At 36.9% G+C, this 24,830-nt stretch overlaps 1 protein-coding gene across 24 annotated transcripts in view; it reads right to left on the reverse strand.

The window, feature by feature from the left end:
* The window catches only part of DLG2 (discs large MAGUK scaffold protein 2), a 1,018,327-nt gene that overhangs the window by 253,303 nt on the left and 740,194 nt on the right, over nt 1-24,830 (reverse strand). For 18 of the 24 annotated variants that reach the window (XM_049823421.1, XM_049823420.1, XM_049823428.1 and 15 more), the window contains one exon: nt 15,368-15,523. The exons of the other annotated variants lie outside the window; for them this stretch is intronic. In XM_049823421.1, the coding sequence (XP_049679378.1) occupies nt 15,368-15,523 (156 nt within the window). The remainder of the gene's footprint in view (nt 1-15,367; nt 15,524-24,830) is intronic. 24 annotated transcript variants of the gene reach the window in all.

Here is a 24,830-nt window from a genome sequence, read left to right on the forward strand (position 1 = left end):
GTGTGAAGGGTGAAGATCCTGCCATGTTGCTTTCACTTCCAGCTTTCAGTTCTTAGATAAAAAGCTTTATCTAGAACTAAATCTCTCTTTGCTGCTTCCAACTAATCATTTCTCTCTGCCAGTACCTTTGTACTTTGGTTCCCTAATGTTTTGGCCAGAACCAATTGCACTGGGTATACTGAGAGAAAACAACACTGCTGCTTAAGAGAAAACATAAGAATAACAGACAGACAGGGAAGCACAAGGAAGCACGAATCAATCAATAAAAATGGTCACAGTTGGATTTATACCAGCAACTCACCCAATCTCAACTAGGACTAAAACCAGAATTCCACTGTCATTTAGCACTGTAAAAAGAAATTGCCATGCAAGGAAGCTATTTTTGGAGGTGGGCATCTTGTGTCCATATTTATCCCGTGCACATGAACTGAGCTAGCATCGCGGCTTTTTGCTTCAGTTCTCCATGTGTTATTTTGGAGGACAAAGCAGTTCTTCTGAAAACCTATGAATACCCTGCAATCAATGAAACACTTCACATACGAAATATGGATTACTCAGATGATACAAAAAAACTGATGGAAGATAAGCCCATGCATTGGATGGTCATCCACATTTTCAAATCTTGCATTTGCAAGATTGGCAGGAAATTCCATGGCAATAGGCTCTTGTGTTTAGAATTCCTTTGATATACTATTTTATTCCAAGTTATGCCTCTCTTCCAACCTATCAGGGATGTCTACTATTATAGAAAATATCTGTTTAAATAATCGTATACTTAACTAGTGGAATTCTCCAAATACAGTTGGATTGCTGCTTTTTCTCCTGGCCCAAAGATAGGCCTAGAGACATTCTACACCTTTGAGGCATCTGAATTCATTTAAATTTGCATCTTATTATTAAACCTATGATAGCTACTATAGCTGCAGAATCCTTTTATATACCAATCAGACATTGCTGCACATCAGTCCCAAGAACCAACTCTCCCCTTTCAATGGCAGTGCAGAATGTATAATTTAGTGTTGGAAAAGATAAATTATTTCAGTTTATGTATTTCACAGATGGCAATCCAGACCCGTTAAATATTCTTACAGTAAATGTTACATTATGCACACCGCTGATTGAGAACAGAGGTGAAAGAGCCAGCATTTTACAGAAGAAAATATAACATAATTTCTTCTCACATCAAAGCTCATCTTGTTCTCTACTTAGAGACTAGTTTAAGCCTAGATAGATGAACTGCTAATACCCTTTAAAAAATTCTATTAGGACCTATTTTATTTCACTTTGTTCTTGTTAAAAATATAAAGTCCCTTTACAACACTACCAAATTCCTGACTATTGGTTAATCAGCCTGTGAATCAAAATTCCCAAATCAAATGGCGGCTTTGACTTTTTTCCCAGCAGTTTATTTTACAAGTCAATTGAAGCTATCTCAAATCTTCAGAAAGATAATTACACTGATTTAAATTCATATGTATGCTACTAAAATTTGAATTTACACAATGTACTCTTGATTTGTGTGCTTTGTTTGTTGCTCCTCTTGGCAAGTGAGTCTGAAACTTCCCAGCCTCACTGTGGATTTCCTTTAGGACCTTAGTAAAGCCATTTACTCTTTTCATTTGCCAGCTCCCTGTCTCTAAAAAAACAAAGATAAATGAGATGTCCTGACTCATACAGTGATGAGAGCAATATTAATACATTTAGGTAGACAAGACTAAAATTAATTTGTACTATCCACCATTTCTGTGGGCAAGCTGAAGAAAAACTGTCATTTCCTAAATTGAATCAATGTTGCATTTCTGTTAGTTGACACTAATTAAGCTGATTTTTTTTTTTATTGTAAAGTGGTAATGCAAGAATAGCAGAACTGGAAAATTTAAACATGAAAACAAGAAAGGTTGACATGGACAAAATTATATAAATCTGATGTGAAAAAAATACAGCATATTTTATCCTACTGAAGAGCTAATTTACATTAACTTTTATAAAAATCCTCTCTCATCACAACAGTGATTACTAAGAACTACAATTTTATTCTGCAGCATTGTGTTTTAAGGTTTACTCCTCAGCAATGGTCTATGCTGCTTGATTTATTTGAGTAAACAGCAAACAGATTTACCATTCCAATCATGTACGAATTTATTTTCCATGTGATACTATTCTTTATGAAGGATACACAGTAGTACATTCAAATAGATTGTGGCTTTTTGAGAAATAATCTGAGATGCTACAAAGCATGATGTATGCGATTTGGAAGTTAGCCTTGACATGAAAATATGAACCTGCTTATAGTATTATGTTGCCATGTTTATTCTGGATTATCCAAGCTCCAACAAAGTCAATGTAATTCTCTTTCTGACTCCACTGAGATATGATTTGGTTTTGGTATTGTACTGATCTTCCTTTGTGGACACCTGCTGCCTAATCCCACTTTTGTCAAAACTCTACCCTTCTTGTCGTTAATTCAAAGCACTATGGTATTGTGCAAGACTGTATCAGAAAAAAATAGGGAAGACAAGGAAAAGAAATAGGCAGAACATGACTTATGTTCTGATCGTTGCATGGTTTGGATCTTAAATTTTTGGTTCCAAAGTGCAACGTTCCAGTACCCTAGCTGACAGACCCAGTTCTGTAATCCCTGGCATACCAACATGAATGCTAATTGTTGAGTAATGACTACAAAAGTTTATCTGGGAAACCAGGCAAAATTCATTAGGAAAAATGTACTGAAATTTCCATCAGGAGTAAATTCCCTTCTTTGCATACTTCCCTTTCTAATTGCTGCGCACATACTAACCAGGAGAAGTTTCAATCATCTGAGCCTCAAGATTCTAGACAGCACCTGCGATTTCGATGACACTCATTAATTCATTGCCTACTTTAGATGTCTTCATAAAACAAGACTTTTTATACACTTTCACTGAAGTACTATAATATATAAAATTGTTGTAAAGTCTTGATATGAAAAATTAACTATCTTCACTCATACCGCTGAATCTGAAACGCCAAAAGCAAATTCTCTTCTGCATGGTGCAATGACAGTATTACGTGAGTTTGTATGCTAACCGAACCTGTATGACTTCTGCTTCCAACCAAGCCTGTATAACCACGCTCTTGCCACAGATACTATGTTAAGTCCTCCTACCTGCAACTCTTAGTCACCGTACCCTGAATAGGCTAAGAGTTTTGATTACAGTTTATGCAACCTTCATCAGATCAGCAACTGAACTGTGTACACATACTGCTGATTATACCCAAGTCACCTATAAATCAATGGGGGCATTTATTGGAAGCAGGTTAGACTGCTTCATCAGCTAACCTAACTTGCCTAGAACCAGCTCAGGAGTATCTGAATGGTCTTGCACTGGGCTGCGCAGATGCACCCTACTACCAGTGAGTAGTAGCAAGTGACATTCGGTTTCCGCACTGTGTACTCCCCCCATGTGGGCTTCAGTGCATTTCACGTGTGCATGCTGATACGTTTTTCTCTTTACACAGTGTAATACACTATGATGGTTTCAGGATGCTTTTTAGGAAAGCTTATCTTAAGGATACAGTCATTGCTATTCAGAATTCAGATGTTAGAAATCAGTGTAATCAAATCAAAAGCAATTTGTGATGTGTGAGACCATATACACAAGTATACTCTCACACTGTAGAGTTATATTCTTTTCCCTGCTCCCCACTTCATCGGTGTAGTGATTTCAATGGCATAAAAGCAAGAACTATAATGATCCTCAAAAGATACAGCAAGCAACTCCAATTATCTGTGGAATGATTCATTTTCTGCATGGAGTATGGAAATACTAAGAAATTGTCTATGCAATCTCCCTGGTGATTGTAATGTTTCTGTTCCGGTATTTCCTTAACAATATTGAAATTTTAATTTTGAAAGCCAAACTAAATCTTCCTCTCCTTCCCTTTGTCAGCTAAAAAGATGTATTTTAATGTCTTGTCACTTCCATTGACCTTGCTTTTTATGCAGTAACAGTAGTGGGTTTAGGCACTATAAGCATTATTTTAAAAAAATCAGGTAAGCTAGCTGCTTCTACTGCTATTCTTTAAAAATGAAATAACAACCTTTTAAAGAATAAATTGTTTAAGATCACAAAACATTAACAAATTCTACATCCAAATTTACAATGTCAACTTAGCTAAATTTAGGTTCAACCCAAAAAGGTCAGTTGCATAACTAGACTTTCACAAAATTCATGGATGTTTAGAGCTTGTAATCCTTTCTGCACACCTAATATGTGGAGGGGTTTCCTTTTCTTTCTTAGCAAAATAAACAAACAAAAACTTTTCCCAGTGATTTCATATTGATACAGCAGCTTATAATGACTATGGCTTACGGTGAATTCCTATGTCCATTTGTCCTATGATTGGAAATTGGCACTGAATATCTCTGCAAACATACATACATATGTTTTATCAATGGCAGTTTTTTCTTGTCCTTTTCAAAGTTTCCTATCAGAAACTCAAGTTCAGGATTTTGCATTTTCCCTGTATTTGTGAGCAATAAATAAGCATCCCTCTTTCTCCCTCCCTTTCCTGCGTTCTTCCCCCGCTACGTGCTACTTCTCAAATCAATACAGTATAAATACTCTGACGCTTAAGAAACCATGGTGAACTACAGTAACTGTATATAACTTACAGTGTCAAAATTTTAGCTCTACACCTTCCTCCCTTCACTTTTTCTGTTACAAAACAAAGTTTCAGTATCTTCAAACTCCCAAGGATTTTGAGTCAGGTCCTGAGGTCCTCCACAGGTAGTAGTAGAAAAGGCACCCTCTCTTGTGGGGATATTGATAATCAGTAAATCCAGAATAGCTTTCATTTGTTGTGCTGGGTTTTTTAAATCACATTTGGGGAAAATTTTGGATGCAAGTATTGAGACAGTATAGTGATAGGTGAGCTCTACAACCTTAAAGTTGCACACTAGAACATGTCTGAACAGCTCCCAGTAATGAACCAATGTTCTTACACATTTCTGTCTTCCTCTAGAGTAAGGCTTTGTTATTTCCTACACACATGCTCTTTTAAAACATTCAACTAACATATAAAAAGATTACAGTGCTTACGCAAATTTGCCAAAGAAACTATGGAGCTGGAAGAAAAACTGACTGCAAATAGGCACAACCCTAGTCCACCAAGATAACATAAATTATCCTTCCAAATCCTAATGTATATTTGGAACTGAAGTGGACTCTAAAACAGAAATTTTAAAGATCTGAAGTCATAACTGGATCTCATTGCAGGTTACATCATTAGAAGTTAAGTCTACAGGGGAAAACAAAGCAACCAAATAAACCACTTTTAAGTAATCACCAGATTATTTTGGTGGCCAAACACATAGCACCTCCAACCACCCAAGAAATGCAGTAACAGCTTTAAAATATTCTTTGTGAAGGACTGAGCTACCATTTCTCGCACCAAATAGAGAAGTGAGAAAATACAGGGACATGTCAACTGGAGTGATATTGCTTTAATTAGGATTTAAAAGGGGGGTGGTAAAAAGCTATAGCAAGTGTATACTCAAACTACTTTCAGTTTGAAAGGTGAAGAGATGGAAAATTCAATATCGAAACTGGGATACAGAGCAAAAGTGTCATGGTTCGCAAAGTAACTACATGCCAAACTATGGAATTTAAGCAGAGATTCTTGCCTATATATCTCTGGCCTGTATTTCTTTAGTAGTTCACACTTCACTTTCAAATGTAATTTAGGTACTTCCAAATCTGTATTTTACTGGAAATCAGCTGGACTTTGACTCATGAGATTATCTGAGAGCTCATCTTGTATTTTACAACAGCCAATTTTCTCACTAGGCTAGTGAATCACTCAGTAATTTTTAAAAATGTTATTCGGTATCTTCTGTGTCTCTGAAATATTACAAACATTTATAGCTATATTTACATGAAAATGAATTTAAATGAATAAGAAAAAAATTCAGCAGTCCTCTCCACACCAAAATAAAAGTTTAACCTAAAATAAAGATGGTATTTATTCATAAAGCCCAGATGGTATTTAAAAACATCTCACTAACTGTAACACAAGTACATGTACTATGTAGCTAAAGGGGAGTTTAATTTCCCACAATTTTCTGTTTTCCTCTCTGCTATTTTCCCCATTTTCATAAACCCCTTTATAGTATTTATATTGCCAGACTGAATCAGGGAACACCGTACAACAACCACCCAAAGTTAAGTTGAGACTTTCGGTCCAACTCAAATTTAGATAAGCATCTTGAAGTTTTGACGTTATGGTTATCACTACTTGTATCACACTGAAGTCTCTGCAAACAGATGGTTCCAATTATATAGTCAATATTTTCAAAGAGTAACAAATGCTTTTTTGAAATAGGAAATGTAATAAATACTGATCAATAAATATTCCTGCAGTAACATGAGAAATATATAACCATTTGGTTACATTTTTCCTAACAATGGTTGTATGTACTTTTAAAAACAGAGAAATGGCAGAAGAATCTGATCCCACTGTTTTAGCCTTTGGCTACTGAAATCAGTTTTCCCTTTACCATGGGAAATAGTTATCCTCATTGACCCATAAACATACAGGTACGTTCTGACAGAGGGAAAAAAAACCTGAAAAGGAAAACAAACGTATGTTGAAATTTTGGAGTAGACCCAGGAGGTGGATCCCATCACATCAGGAGGTTTTTTTAATCTTATTATTTCTGTGTTTCTGACTATTCAATTAAATAGTATTTTATACTTTTTGGAGAAGTGCTGTGAAATCGGCAACTACAAGAGATGAGGAGCTGGTTTAAACAGCTCATTCAGCGTTGCAACACCTTCCACAGCAGTGTCCGCAAACAGGCTTGCAGTACCACTGGCCTAGCACAGATTCGGCAGAGTGCTACCTCCTGATTTCTGCACCACAAGCATATTTTTACACATATCCTGTTCAAAGTCAGACCTTACTTGACTTGGCAAAACTAACAGAAATGGACATATTTGCAAGTATCTACATATAGGGCTTATGTCACCAGTAATAAATGGCGATAATTAAACACAAAATAACCTGGGGGCCTGAGTCAGCACCATGTTACTCCAGTGGGATAACTGTAGTGTAAAACAAGACTAGCAAAGGGCTGAGGGAAGGTTCATTATTACTGTTATAATTCTCTCGCATTTCCATGACATATTACACTGCTGTAATTAGAGGTCCCACCTGCTTTCCATGATGCTTCTTATCAGTCCACTTGGTGCTAATGATCACTCTTTTTTATGCAGTGCAGAAAATCATGCATACCTGCACCTGTTGGAAATATCTTTTAACTCCAAGGGCTGCTGGTGTTGTCTGTGGATGCATGTCACGTATTTCACAATTGGACAAAATTGAAGGAAAGTCTTAATTTGCCAAGGTCATACAAACTGTCAGTGGTACAGGCCAATTTCCCAGTTCCTAGCTCTTTGCTCTAACCAGTAAGTTTCTTGTTCTTTTATGTGCAGCTACAACCCTGGAAATTATTCTTCCCCCAACAGGTACAGCATAGATAGCCACAGGGTGGCTTTATTTACCCTGTCTCCACAGTAATATTTTATTTCTAAGCTCAAAGAACTCTCTCAGGGTAAAAAGAGTAATTTGTTCTCCAGGTTAAATCTATTCTCAGTTTTTCTGATGAGCTGAGAGTCTAGCAATTACTGTGACAGATGGAGTGATGATTTTTATGATGTGGAAACTTGTCCACAGGAATGAAACTGAAATCTCCAAACCCATTTCTCATATTGGCCTTTAGACAGTTGTCAGGTAATAATTGCCATTAACTTTTGTCACTGTGGACAAGATTTGAATCAGTGAATGGCTCCATTACCTTGTTATTGTAGCACTCTTACGCAGAGTGACACATTCTGTCAAATTTTTTTGTCATTTATTCTGAACACACTTGAACCAGATATGGAAGCAATATTAAAAACTGTGGGTTTAAATTTCTCCCAACACTCGGAAGCATTTCAACATTTTGCCTGGAGTTTTAGTGCTCTATCATTTCGGAAGAACTGTTTCAATGGGATTTTCAGAGACCAGAACAAGATGTTTGAGTGGGTGCTTACGTATACTGCATCTCACCGAAATTACTGTTTCAAACAACAAAGTTATTGTGTGGACTTAGTTATGAACTGACTGGATTTTCATGAGTTAATCTGAAGCATCAGCCCTGCCTTGTATCTAGCCAGTAACTGCTGTGGCCAGTGTTAGGCGGTGAATGGCATCCTCTGAAGCAGACATCAGGCAAAACTTTGGTTTTGAGGGTCACGGTCCACCTTGTCCTCCCTATACTGGATGACTGATTGCCCTGGCCAAAATCCTCAGGCAGGAACCAGTTAAAAATGCCTGATACCTTTCTAGTCTCCCGGTTCCACTCTTCACCATTAATCCAAAACAGACATAGGAACTGGCATTCGATACTTGGGGAGCGTTCTGTGACTGACTTAGAGACTGAATTTCAGACCTTGCTTATAGGCGTGGAAAGGAAGGAGACATCTTTCCTTTGTTCCCAAATGTCTCTCTGTAGCTCTATTTGTAATCATAACAGCAGGGAAATTTTAATACTAGTGATTTACAGATGTTTTCTTACTGAGAATTGGTATTTTTTTCTTCTCTAAAGACATAGTAAAGAACATACTGCTACTTAACTAAACTGAGTTAATATTTCTGTCCATTTTATGAGCTAAGAATATACAGTTTAATTTCCATGGGTGCAGAATATGAACAAAAGAGGCTCTGTAGCACAAGAAAGCACAGTATCTCTGAAAATCAAACCATATATTCCAAAAATATGAAACATTTCCCAAATAATGGAACAGAACAAACACCTTATTTTTTCTCCTTTTAAAATTTTATTCTATTCTGTTTAATGATTTTAGTTATCCTTCTCAATATAACTAGGTAAGAAGATTATGTTACTGATAGGTAAAGCAAAGCATGTAGAATTAAGTGATTTGCTCAACTAAAGAGAATTAATCAGGAGCACAACTGGAAATAAAGCCCAGCAGCTCTAACCTGAAGCATCCCATCTTAACCTGAAAGGCTTCTGTAACTTTACATAATTAAACACTTGAACTGTAGAGATTTTATGCCTTTACAGGTTAAGATTCTCCTGCAGTCATTTCTCTGAGTTTTTAAAAGGTGCATCTTCCTAGTAATTTTAATTAAGTGTCCAAAATTGAATACTCCGCATTAAAAAAACGAAAGAGCATAGAAAAGTCTATAGGAATGTTTGTGCCTATTAGAGTCAGAGATTCATCCATGCAAAATAACGTGAAAGCTGAGGCTGAAAGGCAGCATCATTTTTCTTTCATTAACTATAACAGTTACACGACTGGATCATTTACTTGAAGAGAAGACTTGAGTCAGGGTTAAAATGAAATTATAGGAAACTGTTCCAGTTAAGACTTCTTAATTTGTTAATTGAAAGTGATAAGGAAAATCCACAATTAACTTGTATCATTTCCAAAAGATCCTAAATAATTTAAAGGCCTCAGGAGTCTGATTCACAAGCAGGGACAATCTACATTGAGATGTTGTATTCGAGTTGTAGACAGTTAACAGAGTTTAGGCTGATTTTTTTTTTTTTTTTTGCCTTACAATATGTAACTATAAAATATTGCAGTTCTGGAGCTGCTTTCGGAAGCAGCACAACCCAGTCAAGCATAACGGGTATGTGGTTGCATACATCTGGGCTGCATCTTGTCAACCACTGCAATGTGTGTTCCTGAGTGTGAGTCAAGGTCTCCAAGCTTATTTTTAGAAAGGTCTCAGTGCCAGAGTTAAAAAAGTACTTGAATTGCTAAAGATGTTGTTTAGGGAATGAAGGCCATAGCACTTACATACCTAATTCTCACTGAAATCAGCAATAACAGGATGCTTCAGTTCCCATCAGTATGAACATCAGTGCCCAAGCCAGCCTCTGTGATGACCAGTTTAAGCTCTTAAATTGCTTAGGGCTTGCTATATGTTCTGTGCCTCTGAATGCCTAAATCTGTGCGTAGATATGCCTTAAAGTCAGTTCTCAAAACAAAAAGTCACAGTGTTCATTTTTTAAAATGCCACCTCATGGTTTTAGGGAGCTACTTTATGAAGAGTTATTTTAACCAGGTATCTTTTATTTTCTAAAGATGGGGGGTTTTGTGACTATAGGATTAATCTGTTTCCATTGACACTGAATAAGTTGAACCTCAGTACTGCCTATTTTGCTGTTCAAAAATCCACATAAAGAATTGTGTACTCATTCCCTTCCACTGTCTTTAAGTAGTGCTATTTAGTAGTGCTAGTTCACCATATATAAGCTTGCTGTCTGTGACTGAATTGTGTGAAATGCAGATCAGTCCAGAAGTTGATTCCAAGATGTTAAAATAGGAAAAAGCACAAATCTGCTCCAATTCTGATTTTAAATATTTAAGTATTTAAACCCATTTGCCCAAACGAGACTAATTTCCAATTTTGTAATTATTATTTGAAATGTTCACAAAAAAATAAGTCAATGAGTACAACTAAACAGTAAATGTTCATTTGAAATTCAAGAAAGGTGGTGGTGTTTATGTGGGGCAAGTTGAAGACTCAATTTCATAATATCATTGCTTTTTACTGCTTGTTTGATAGGTCCCATTTTCAGGTTGCCAGGCATTTCAAAAAACTCAAAATATGGATAGATGTCTTTTGGGAGATATAATTCCTAAATTAAACACATGGGATTGAAAAGGGGATGATGAGTACTCCTGTACAATGTGAATTTCAATAAAGATGACAAGAGCCTCGCTGGAAGGCAGCCACACACAAGTACAGTTATATGCATCATTTTGACAATAAGCTCGCTCCCAGTAGGCTGTTGTAAAGAAAAAAGGCTGCAGAGATATTATCAAATGAGAAAGGACCCTATACGAATGAGTACCAGAGGCCCACCGTTCACTCTTTTTTCAGGCGCAGTTACCTTCACTTCCTGCTAGGCTCAGGGAAAAGCGATCAGCACCTTCTCAGCTGTCACTTCATGGCCTATGGGGGGATCCCAGGGATCCCGACAATTAAATGAGGTGACCGCAAGCAGTTGCTCGCATAGCGTTGCGGACGTACACTAGTCTGACTGCGGAGGCTGCTGGAATGTTGTGACCCTCCTCTGCTTACATGGAGGCTGTGGGAATTCAGGCACACGTTGGAAGTAGCATCACACATCAATCATTAAGATTCTGGACTTTATAGTCTCTTTACCCATATGTCCTGCATATATTTCAGCACACTTTTATTAATATAGTTCTTTATTGTTACACAATGCTCAGTTACCCTTGAATACCTAAGCAAATGGCATGCTGTTTTCTGCAAAAGACTCTGCTCTAGAGCCCTGTACCAGTATTATCTTCTCTCCCTAATCCCCATCAGTGGGAAAGTAGTGGTGGTCTGAAGAACTGATGTCATTAATCCAATTCATCAAATACCTTAAAATCATTTTTATGTTATTAAACAATAACACAAATTGCCAGTAGTAATAGGATGCTATTGTCTCAGACAGCATTAGTTTTCAAAGAAGCTCTATGAGATCATTGCTAAACTTCTTTAGAGGCTGGGAAACAAAGCACAAAATCATTAACTACCTTGCCTAAGACTGCAGATCACAGTGTCGGCCGGAACTGGGGCTGGCTTCAAGAAACTAATCTTGATTTAAAAAGCAAGCCAAATTCTTTCAATCCAGGCACTTATTTTTATTTTCTTTGGAGGAGTCATGTTCCCAAGCTTTTCTTCCATGACTACAAAGTTCGAAACCCTACCCTTAGTTCCTTCCCCTAGATGTATTCAAAAATATTGATGCAATCACATGATCAAGGGCTTAAGAGAAAAGCAAATACTGCTGGGGGGGGGGGGGGGGAAATTTACACAAACCAACAACATGAGGGCTGCCCTTTAGCAAAAGCTATGCTGGCAATTAGAGTGCCAAAAAGATTTCATTGAAGACAGGGAAGTTATTTCTGGGCAAAACTGAAGCATTTTTTAGTTGTGTCTATGTAATGGTGTATGTAATGAAGTTCTCAGTGCAAAGACTGAGAACACAACATACTGTGTTACCTAATGTGGAAACAAAGTCTCGTGCTTGTAGAAAGAGTATTACATCTATGAGCTGTGATTTCCTTTCATTGCCAATAATCTTTTAATTGTAGACATAATTGTCAATAATGATAGAGGCCAGAACAGGAATACTCTGCGTACATTCCCACGTGGTGCTCTCAAAGGAAAACTTACTACTCCAAAATTCTCTCTCTACTCCTGCCTTCAATGGGACAGATTTTCACTTGTTACACATTGACATAGCCCTGTTAATATCAATTCACATGAACTGATAATTCAATCAAAAAAACAAATTATTTTTATCCTAAAATGGGAGTATACAGTTCTAGACCTCCAAATCTCCCAGGAGCTAAGATGGGCCACCATAAAAGCAAGGGTTATAAACTTGAATTTATTATAGACAAGTAAGGCTTTGGCCTATGAATTCTCTTTGCCTATTAAGTTAATGAGCCTGACAAAACAATCATCTGAGGAGTAGCTGACAAATTATCTGGAGCAGTAATTTGAAAGGCGTTGGCTGGCTTACAAGCATTTCAATTGGGAGAACATGGCATCATGTTCCTCTTCCTCTGGAAGAGTTGTTTGTCAAACCAATTTTCTTGCAGTTCCTCAGCAGATTCTCAATACTGGAGCACGGAGATACAACGACTGCAGTTACCAAAACAAGCAAATAATCCCTGTCCCTTCCTCCCCAAACCTGAGGCTGACAATTCTGATGAAACACTCTTTCTAGGAAGCCTGCAGAAGGACAGGGAGATATCTTTTTTATTTGACTGGAGACCATGAGAGTGTATAATATGGAGGAATAGGGCTTAATTCTTCTGAATGTTCAACACAATACAGCCCTGAGACACATCACCTTTGTGAAATTTAGGGCTGCGTACAATGAACACTTCTGTAAAAGAATAGCCACTTGGATTAGGGTTAAAATGGGGTAAACACTTTTCTAAAATCTGTTCTCCAGCTGTGAATACTGAGTCCATTTGGAAAACAGATCATATGTTGTAAAGCTGTCACTTTCCTCACCAAAGGCATTTGGTAAAATATTATTTCAAATGTCTTCTTCCACAGTCAACTATTCAAAGAGTCCTGTGGAAAAGATGACAGTATTTGAGAACATCGAAAACTGTCATATTTTCCATCTGAATGTTATTTCACAGTGGGAAGGAAGTATAAATTACAGCAATCAGTTGCCTCTACCACAGCATGTAGCAGAGCATAGTGCAGAGCTTTTAACCGTGAGTTGTGTCTTTTCTCATTTTTTGTGTTCTTTTTGCAGTTTTTTTGTTGGACTGTTGAAATAAACAAACTGATTACATATACAGGGACTAGAGCTTAATTTTGCATCAAAGTAGAATGAAGAGAAATCAAACCTTGTTCTTAAAGAGAAGTGTTAACTGACACTCAGTAGAACAAACCCCAGCTTTTTAAGTCCTGATGTCAGGTCATCAAATATCTGATGACCAAGTATTCAATCAATCATACAATAAAGCAAAAGGATGTAGAGAATTATACCTTCAGGTGGCAAAATGGCCTTGCTCTATGAGCTCTCCAGGGCTCCACTGATTTTTGGCATCTGAGTATCTGGTCTGCAGGAGTAGCCTTAACAGATTCATCATTTTCCCCCACCTATGTCCATAGTCCTCACAGGCACGTCTATAGAGATCAACCACTTAGCAATGAATTGCATCAGTTAGCAAGCCACAATCTATTCCTCAGTGCTCCCACTACACAACTCCATGGCCCCCAAATCCCCTAGAACCTGCTTGTTCAACTTTCTAGTTCAAGTTGATCCCTTCCTTTCTAAAGGGACCATTTTAAAAGTAAGAGACTTTTTATAATGATGTCTTCTGTTGTCTGGCTCTAAACACACAGAAACACTGTGATGCTTACAGATAAATTACTCGTGTACACGGTACCTAAAGACCTGAAGTCATTTTACTACTTTTTGGCTAGTTAGTTCCTTTGAGATAATGTTTGCAGAGAAATTCAAATATTGTGGATAGATCTGTTAGTGTCTGGTGTCCTTGTGGAGTTATTTATACCTTTAAAAAACATTGCCCTTATCAATGTTTTTCACCCAAACTTGCACTGGCCTGAACAGCTTGACTAATCACTTTGTCCAGTGATTAAGCATCTTTTTACAAATTCTAGAAGCTAGCCAGTTTTCATTCTAATAAGCTAACAGCTTCTGCATGGTCTTCCCACATCTGTTGCGTTCTTCACTAGTATTTGTCTTACCGCTTTTTTAATTTAGCTTTTTATTTCGTAGCACTGCAATGCCTTTCACAGATGTTTTTCTAATCCCTGGGGTTTCTTTCCTGTTATTGTATCTTACATTAATTTACCATTTTACTTTCCACTTACACACTTCTGCTCCTCTCTTCCCATATTACTCTTTTCTTTGAAAACTGTTTTCTTTAGAAAATGTCTATGATCAAAGCTCCAAATACAATTATTTTTCTTCTACTCTAGAATATAAAAGAAAGATGATAGTTTTTTCCTGACAAAGGAAGCACTCAACATCTTCTTGAAAACTTGTGCCGAACTCCTCCTCTATCTCCCAAGTCCTGTTTGCAGGTAGTTTACTACTAACCTATTAGACTATAGAAGAGCAGCTGGGTTATACTAGCATACAGTTTTGGATAGTATGTTTTTCTTTATTAAATACTTCTCAGGAGGCAATCACTGACAATATTTTATAGAAATGTCTTCCATTACTTCAGTTGTGGAAATGTTCATCATTTTACGTTTTACTAACTGTCCTCTTGGAGCACATCTAGCTTAGGGAATGCTACATTTTAGATGTATTCTCAACCACAACTTGGTGAGGGAGGTGATTATTTTTTGCTCAATTTCTTCTGAATGGCTTAGGCGGCCACCCTATAAACCCAAAGATGCTCAGTGAACAAAGTATGCACAACACAGAAATAAAACGACTGAATCAAACCAAATTACTACAGCTTTCAGTGAAGTCTTAGTCACTTTCTGTACTCACAGAGAAACAAATTCTGAATTCAGCTGTAAAATGTGATACATACTATGTAACCTATTTTAGAGCACCATTCCAATGGATCAAAACATTGCCTGTATTCATCACTGGATTTTGGATGACCAAAATTATATACCGAGATAGCATGTATCTTCCAGTGGTGCAGATGTGAAAGCATGGTTAAAAACAAGCATAAGCTGTAGAAAAAGATGATCTATGATGAAGATGCAAACTATGAGATAAATCCAGTGATGATCATGCACTCTAACGAAGGAGGTGAGGAAGAAGCGCATGCAGTACCTGGTGATCTCAGAGTCAGGGAGCAGGCCTACGTGGTAGTGGGGATAGGGAGCTGAAAGAAGGAAGCTTTTGTCACACTCGACAGGGGAATAGTGCCTAGGAGAAGGTGGTTTATCACACAGTTTGTTCACAGTGCTGTAAACAGGTTCAGGAGGCCTGGTGATACAGAGACAAGAGTAAAAGATCAGGTGCGTATTAGTGGCTGAGGATATAGAGAAAACACAGCAATCATTTTAAAAGCATGCATAGCAAATCTGGCAAGACCTTTTCAGTAGGGTTTTCCTGACAAGTAAAGTGTGCTGTTAAAGGAAACATTAGAATTTGATAATACAGTATTACAGCATACAAGCAACTGCATATAAAGATATACACAACGTAAGTGGGCCATAAAACTGGCTTATGGGAAGTGTGGCACTGAAAAGGAATATCTTATCTCTGAAGTTCAGCGATGAATTTTCCCACATGCTCTGCTTTCTTCTTTTTTTTTAATCTAACAACATTACTCCTGCACAGTTTTCTGTGATCTTAATTTTGAGGGTCGCATAGAAGAAAATATAATGCTTATTACCTGAAAAGAGGTATGTTTTACCCATTAATTTTAAGATAACAATGGCATACATATCACTTGTTAATACAACGTACTCCTGCCCTAATGAGCTGGGGCTCTGCAAGTAGAGCTGTGGTCAAAGTGAGCAATAACCTGCAATAACACTGATGGTAACAAACTGTGTAAGCAATTCGTCTCATTGGCAGGCAATTCATTTCATTTCAAGAGTTCTTTGCTCTCTTTTCAGGTTCAACCTTCAAAATCTGATTATGCAGACCACATCTCAAACAGTTAACCTTGTTGACAAGGCTACTGCAGTCGCACTTGCACTGCCGCTCCAAATTACAGACAGCAGTCTGCGAAGCTAGGTATGAAGAATAAGATCCTAAAACTGACGCTCACAGGTCACCTAGCATTTCTCTCCTGCTGCCTAGAGGCCAACCGCTTGGGAGAGGCAATACTTACCTCAAAGCTCCCAGGGAGCCGCCTGGGGAGAGGGGAGAAGGGGATGCAGCCTTTAGTACCAACCGGCCAGGGATCCACAGGAGACAACCAGCAAACAGTTTTCAAAAAAGTGCACGACAAAGTACATTTCCTATCGTGCAACTTCTCCAACTACTGCATTGGCCCCAGCAGATACCTCGGGGCCTACTGGCAGAGTGAAACTTGACTCATAATTTCCTGAAGTTTCTGTTCTAAAGAGTGCCAAGATACAATTGCTGTCCTATCCTTACTTCTGCCAGAAGATCCAGGGTATGCCACTGCCTTTAATCACAGCAATGTAGTATTAGCTAGATGAAAATCTTATTTCAGAAGCCTGAAAATATCAAGAGGCCAAGCAGTTAATGAACTCTTCTTGTTCTTCTGGCTGCGCTGTGCCTCACATGGGTGTGGTTTTTGCTGTGACTTTCACAGGTACCAGAATTTATTACGGTCATGGATGCACTGGCAGATACAGAGAACGTTTTTTCCTTTGTTGTTAGCTTCTGGTTTTGTCCTTTGGGGGAAAAGGAGTAGCTACTTTACTTAAAAATTGGTCTCACTCAATGCCAATAACATTATTCATAGCAATCTGACACATGATTTGAGAACTCTCTGTGCCTGACTTTCCCAGGGAAAACTTCACAGTTAAAAAAATGGCAATTTAAGATTACCAAATATCAAAATAGCAAAGCTGTCACTCATTTGGTTATAAAGCATTCTGTCAAGCATTTAGTAAAATCTCTTTAAAAATGTTTAAGGTAGCAATTCTTTTCTATCCACATATTTCACACTTGTTTCAGAGGGTTGGATTTAATAATTTATTTACTGAATCAATTGCTGCTTTCAAAATAAAAAATCCAGAGGAAAAAAACACTTCTATTATTTTACTTTAGACCGATACTGCCTTATATTGCCTCAGAAATCACTTTTGCTTTTAGGCAGTATATTAAAGAACAAGTACAAATATAAAATATAAATGATACCTACTATGAAAATTGAAGAAATATTGTCCCAGTGCAGGAAGATGAATAAAAACTGTAGATTTCTCCATAGCTTAAAACACTAACCAGTCCATAAATTACTTGCTGTCTTCCTGTATTCAAGTTACTTGTCTTCTCTGAGTGGTAGATGACATGAGAATGTCGCTACCCCTTGGATATATTGTGAATGCTCAAACTACACTGAGTCATCAGTGAGTGACCATCCAACCTTGTGCTGAGACACAAATCATGCCACAGAGATGGATAGATACAAGGGATTGCTCTGCTAATTGACAGTTACAAACTGCTTCCAAAAGCAAAACGAAGGTAAACATTCAACATCTACCTACCTATTGAGACCAAATTAGTCCTTCAAATATAAACACAGAGCCCTAACAAAATGTCTTGTGAAGACCAGCAAATTTTAAAACTTTTAGGATTTTTCACTCCTTTCAGTCTTGCTGGACGGTAAGATAACAGAAAATTAGAAGTCACCGTACTGATGTATAAAGTCCTCTACTCATTGGTATTTATATAAGTGATACTGTGACCTAGCTAATAACATACCCTCTGTAATTGAGCTGAAGAGAGAGGACTTAAGGTTAAGAAAAGGAATTCAAACTTCTTATTGTTTTAAAGCTTGGACTTTTTGCTTAGAATAGGATTCAGGGTGTCAGCGAATTCCAGGTATGAGTGCACTTCTGGTAAGGCCTCTGAAGTGGTCTGAGATCATCATAGCCACCTATTTACCATCAGATGCCATTCTTCAAGGTCATTAAGATCACGGACTGAACTGGTTCTTTAGATACCTTCATACTACTCAGAGGCATATGTTAATACTGCCAGTTGCATAGCTGGGCCCTGGCTGCACATTTTATTGGCACAGGAAAAGCAAGAACTTGAAAAATAAGCAGTATGTAACATCAAGGGTCCAGCTCAGATCAGTATAAACTTATTTTATCTCTCAATTTGATTTAGTAAATATAAACTAAGTAGTGTAAAAATGATTGAAAGTTGGGATAAAAAATGAAAAGGAGGAGAATGATTAAAACATATCAGGCAGACCACTGTCCTGGTCATACAAACTGTGCTTCATGTAGGCTAGTAATTTTTAAAAGTAGTATGAGATACTTGCTGCAACAGACTTGTCTTCAAATATCCTCCTGACTCTTCACCTTCTCTATGGCAAACTAGTACTGAGCTACAATAATACCTACCTACTTTGGAAGACACCCGCCCTCCCCCCCCAAAAAAAAGATAATTACGAAGATCACCCAGCTTTATTAAATGATTCTTCTAATGCAGCATTTTCTCTTGTCATTTATATTTCTCCTCACTGGAAGAAGAAGAAAGAACTTCTATCTAATGGGATCAGCCCACCTGATAAATCCTGTATCACATATCTTCTTCTCCAGTGCTCTGACAGAGACAGGTTGTCTTCTCTCAAAGCATGGGATAAGGAGAATGCTATTTAGAAATAGTTCCTAATGTGCCATTCTGAAAAAATACAGTCAAGGTGACCTTAACTTTTCTTGCAGACTGAACATAAACATTGAGGCCTTATTTTATGATGCATTAATTCTTCAAATGAATTTAAAAACATGTAGCAGGTCATTTAGTGTGCTGTAACAGCAGTGTAAAAGCTAGATATATATTATTTAAGGTCTGATTCACTGTAATTTATTTGCAATTGCATCACTTTCAGATACAGCAGGTACAGCTTCAGAGGTTTTTTCTCATTTAAAATAAATGGTAAGCAATTTTTGTAATTTTTAACATGAGAAGGAACAGAATTCATGTTACAGAATTTATTTTGTCCATTATCTTCATTTTTTTTAATACTTATGCAAAAAATCCCCTTAAAATGCCAAATGTGTGAATATTAGTGCATAATTCTTGGATAACTGTAATATCTCTTTCAATGAGTAATTATCTAATAAGGGTCTACTCTGCAAAATGACTAACTGCTGCTATAACTTCTTATTTAGCAGATCTGCTCCCTTTCTGTCTTTCAACTATTTAGTAACAAACATATATTACAGTTCTCTGTCTTTATCAGTGAGCTAAAAACCAAGCTCTGTGATAGATGAGAGCAACAACTGCTAGGTCTAGATGGACAGCGATAATTAGGTTAGCATCAGAATCAGGCATACAATAGTAAAGGAAAAGCACCAGAAAATGTAAGTAGTAGCATAGCTTGGCTTGAACATGCCTCAGTAGATAATTCAATCACACGAGGGAGAATCTAGTCACTCAGTACCACAAAGTAAGCTTTTAAATGGTACTATGAACAGCAGATAGTCATAAACTACTTCTCTAGGAAAAAAAAAAGGGAAAAAAAAAAAGAAAAAAAAAAAACAACCAAAAATTGAAAGCTGGAATTGTTAATCAGGATAGACCTAACTGCAGTGAGGCACAATTTCCACAGAAAGGTATAACTAATTGGTGGAAAAGTTAACAGTAACAGTGGGAGGTCGAAGATTGATCTGACACTGGTTTTATTTATTTATTTCATAACAGACTGTGTAAAGAAAGCAAATCATCCTAGTTGTTTGTAGTCATTATTATTCCTTGCTTGGATCATCATTGTCTTATTGTTTCAGGCTGGCTTTATTGCACAGCAGAGGTTATAAGAAAATGGCATTATTAAAACAGTTCTCTCCTCAGCATCATGCAGGGTCCTCAATTTAATTTTAACTGATTTTATTGCAGAATCCTGTTTGGTAGAGTTCAGTTGCCAACACAGCACATTAAATGTTAACAGTTTATTTTTTGGATTTTAAAACCTTTTATGATATGGAAAGCAACCAGCTAAGCTCTCATAGCATATTGAGTATGCAGGGCCATAGCCAGGAAATGCTAAATTCAATCTCAGAGAAAATAAATCTCACAATGCTACAAGTTTCCAACAATTTTTTTTTTTTTTGAGTAGCAATTTTTAATTGTACCCAAGTTCAGTAAAGATAACTAATACATTAGTATTGCTAATATAATGCTGCTGGGAAGTGTGCAAAGAACTGTCTTTAAAAGTAAATCACTATTAAAACAGAAATCAATGGCAATTTAATACAAATGAACTCTTCCACTTCTAATAACCAGTGATTTTTTTCATATATATGTCTTTTGACTCCTTTTAGGTTCTTGTTAATATAACCTTCTAGGAGAACCACATACCTTATTGTTCAATAGGTTTATTTAGAATTGAAAGTTGGTTTTATTTCATAGGTTGTGTCCTGACAATTCAAATGAGATCCCATCACTTACATGACATGTTTATTTCAACTAAATGAAAGACAGAGAAGGCGTGTGAAGAGCTGGAAGAAAATACTGGAACTGCATTATGTTAGTTCTTTCTGGAAAACCTTCTATAATCAATGATTTCTCAGCTTTACCATTATTAACTGCTATTTTCGTGAGCCTTAAAGTTTTCCATAACTGCAAAACAAGTGCTTAAGATCACGGCAGTTTTTTAGCACAGTAATAAAGAGTAAGGATGGCCTTGTTCCTCTTAACAATACTATTTAAACATTTTAATTGGGTTTTCAAATGAAAAGGCCCACAAGAAGGCATAAGTATAATTTAGAACTTTTAATATTCTACACCCAATTCTACACTCATTATTCTTAGCCATTAGGAATTAGGAAATGACTTAACTGCTTAATTTGAAAAAAAATCAGTAATGATTTTCGGTTGCAGTAATGGAAAAGAAGGCTGTTTCACATAGGAATGGTGAGACTACCAGACCAAAGGCCCTAGTCCCTTGCAGTGACTTTTTAGGAAACAGAGCCAGTAAAGAACAGCCCTTCCTCGTTCAGCTGCTGGAAATCAGCAAGTTAAGGACCATGTAGACCAGAAACTAAAGCCAGGCAAATTGTGGTTAGTAGGCCTATCCACCATGAATTTGAGCACTTATCGTCATTCGTGTTTGAACATTTTTATATTCTTAGGCTTCACAACACCCCGTGGCAGTGAGTCCCACAAACTAATCATGTGACATACCCCTAAACCTCTACTTTTGTGTACTGTAAGCCTGTTACTTGGTTGTACATTGTACGGTAACATTACAAAAACTTCTCTTTTCTGTATTTTAAACTTGGCAATGCATTGTAAACTCCCTTTATCTGAGTTGTAAGAAAGCGCTAATAGTAGTTGCCTATTGCCTTCTCTATGCCATAGGCACTTTTGCAGATCTTTGTTCTATCTCTCTCCAACAGCTTTTTTTCTGTACTGGAATTATTTGTTATTTAGCTCCACCTGGAAACCATGCTACTACACAGCTGATCATCTCTGTCACCCTCTTCTGGGGCTTTTTCCAGTTGCCTCCATGTAGTATTCAAGATGTAAAGCATCATAGATTCATACAGAAAAACAGTATATTTTGCACTCTTTTGCTTTCCTATCAGATCCTATTTCCATTCTTAATTACCTTTCTGGTTGCTCTTGAGTACTGAGCTGACAATGTCACAGAACTAACCACAGTCACCCCAAGGTGTCTTTCTTCAGTGGTAATAGCTGCTTTAAGAGTCCATGTCCGTGACATGTGTGGCGTGTACTTAGGGTTATCTTTTTCCTCTCTGCACTATTAAATGTTACTTACCATTTCTGTGTGTATTATCACTGCCAATCCTACTATCTCATTTGAAAAATGTCCATACAAGCACTAAAGCAGATTCTGAAATTTCGGGGGTTTTTTAGAGTGTTAAGTAGCTTCCACTGACTGTATTAGAAATACTCAAATCCTATTACTTGGGGATCTCTGACAGGCCTGTTTAAATATGTGTGGATTACTCAGGACATAACAGATTATCTGGTGACTTGACAATACCTAAATTTTTACTTTAACATAAATTATTCTGCCAAGTTAAGACTTATTATTTAAAATAAATTTTGGGTAGCAAAATGAAATCTTACAATAGGCAGACAATTATTATGCATTTGTAAAGTTTAACAATTAGTTTAAGATAAAATTTGTATATTAAAAACATGAAATATAAAATAGTTGCTATACAATTTAGCAATTTCATGCTTCATTGAAGGGAACAAATAACATAGAGGTAAGAAATACAGCTGTGGCTTTTTTTTCTAAAAAGCTATTGACAGGTGTTCAACAAGTAGATATTTTCAGATGATACCATAACTAAACGCTGTACCATCATATTTCACTAAGGGTCTAATTTAAGGTTCAATAGACAAACTTAATTTTTTCTTAACTGAATGTTTAATGTGTAACTTGAATAGTGTTTTTTTGTTGTTTTGGGTTTTTTTTAATAATTCCTTAGATTGATCAAAGACTAAACCAAAAAGAAATCCTACTATGGGACACTGAATTCAAAATACTCATCAGCAGGGTCGCCAACTTAAGAGCTACAGCATGAGAACTCTACCTTGTGAGAGATGGGCAGTAACCAGTAGGAAGAGCAGGCTGCCATCCTCCAGATGGAAGGGTAATGCAGATGAACTATCATGATAGACTGCCTGCAGGGATCACACATGCATCATGCAAACCCCAGAAACCTGGGTTCCTCTCCGTTTTTCTCCAGTGACATGTCCTTAGCCTGATCCTGCCAGCATCTTATCAGCAACTTTTCCTACCTGCTCTCTATTTCTGTTCCTTGCCCCAGTCTTCTTGCACAACTATCGATTATCCCAAACCTCATGTCTCACTTTCTGAGGGAGCTGTTGGTTCAGCAGCCCTGAAATTCATTGCTGCTTTTCTCCAGGCTATTTTTCTCCACTGCTTCTTCATGCCTCTTCACCCATTTCTCACTTATGTTCTTCTGTGTCCTAAATTCCCCTTCTAAATCCAAGCTTTCTTACCCAAGAAATACCAGTCCTCCCTTCTTGTGATTTCCATTCTTGCACAGCCAGTGACAAGTTCTCCCTCATTTTCACACCCAATCTCACCATAATTCCTTGCCAAACACACTCCCCCTAGTCCTCCAGTCTCTTCAATGTTCAGATCTAAGAGGAATGGGCAGTCAGAACACAGAACAGAATCACTCCTGATTATGTTTCTATTTCAGAAAGAACCGGAAGAAATAAGTAGAGACTAAAAATAGCTTTGGCCATATAACTCTGTGCTCAATCATGCTGGCTTTTTAAAATAATCTCATTACAAAATTGTGAGAAGCTTTGATGCACCACAGTGTGAATATGGAATCTTAACGAGTTGTACTGCAAAAAAATATTAAATACATTTTGGAGGATAAATGAATTGCCTTTTTCCCAAAGACTTATATATGTTGGCATTTAGAAAGATTTTGACAAGTGCAGTAGAAATACTATGTGGATTCAGTTTCATCAGCTCCCATATTTCAACACCCTGAAGCTATGTATGGAATATTACAGTATTTAGAATATAGTATCACCACAATTTTTAACACAGAATAGGAGAGAACATGAATTAAGCCATGTAATTCTTCCTCTATCTCTTAAATGACCAAGCTGCTGTGGCTAAAAATAAATGCAATTTGATTTGATGATAATAATGGTTAATTAAGATTACTTTTAAAATAACAGATATAATTTACACTAAATTTTAAAGCAAAACAAACATGCAACCTTTGCTATCCCTAGATAAACAAATCCAGCCCCTGGCAAAAACTGAGCATGAAAATATTAATTTGAACAAACTTGCCCCAACCCATGTGCATATAACTGTATCACTGTACTTCTACGTATCTTTTACTCATCACTCGAATGGTAAAATCAGGACAAAACCAGAGTGTAAAATTCAGCATCTGAAAGTTCTACCTACGGTACTTGATGATCTTCTTCATTTGGGAAACATGAGTTTCAATTCTATTCCCTCACAAAAACTAACAGGAAATGCAGCTAACTCCTTTCAGCAAATACACACTTTTAAAACATGCAGAATATTTCATCAGTGGATGATCTAAGTTAACTCATTAAAGATCCCAAAGGAATAGTTTTCACGACTCATTACTAAAAACTGCAATTCTTTTCTCCTACCGTTGTGCTTCATAAAACCATTGTCAGAAAACTGTCATTGATAGTTTTATAAGACACAAGCCATAGTATTAGTTGTAATGGCTTAATACTGAAAAGTAAAATCTGTGTATCGATTCAAATTTAAAGGTGTTGCCATAAAATATCCTCAATTCAAGTAGCAAGTTTATGTAAGTAAACAAGAAACAGTTGAGGAACATTACTTTCACTACAGGGAGAAAAATCCCCTGAGTCTTCAACTTAATGGTTCTCCTTTTTTTCCCTTCCAATACTCAGCACCTCCTCCTCATCCAGAAACTGTTATTTTGCAAAGATGCATGTAAAAGAAATCAAATAGGCTTTTCACAGGAAAACAGATAACTCAGACCGCTTTTTCATCCATGAATCTTTAATATCTAGCCAGAGTTAAATGTTAAAGTGAATTTTTTATCAGCTGAAGCACAGAAGTTTGATGTTACCATTTTCTGAAGTTAAAAAGGAAGTA

The sequence above is a fragment of the Accipiter gentilis genome, chromosome 19 (assembly GCF_929443795.1).
Source record: "Accipiter gentilis chromosome 19, bAccGen1.1, whole genome shotgun sequence".
Classification (NCBI taxonomy): Eukaryota; Metazoa; Chordata; class Aves; order Accipitriformes; family Accipitridae; genus Astur; species Astur gentilis.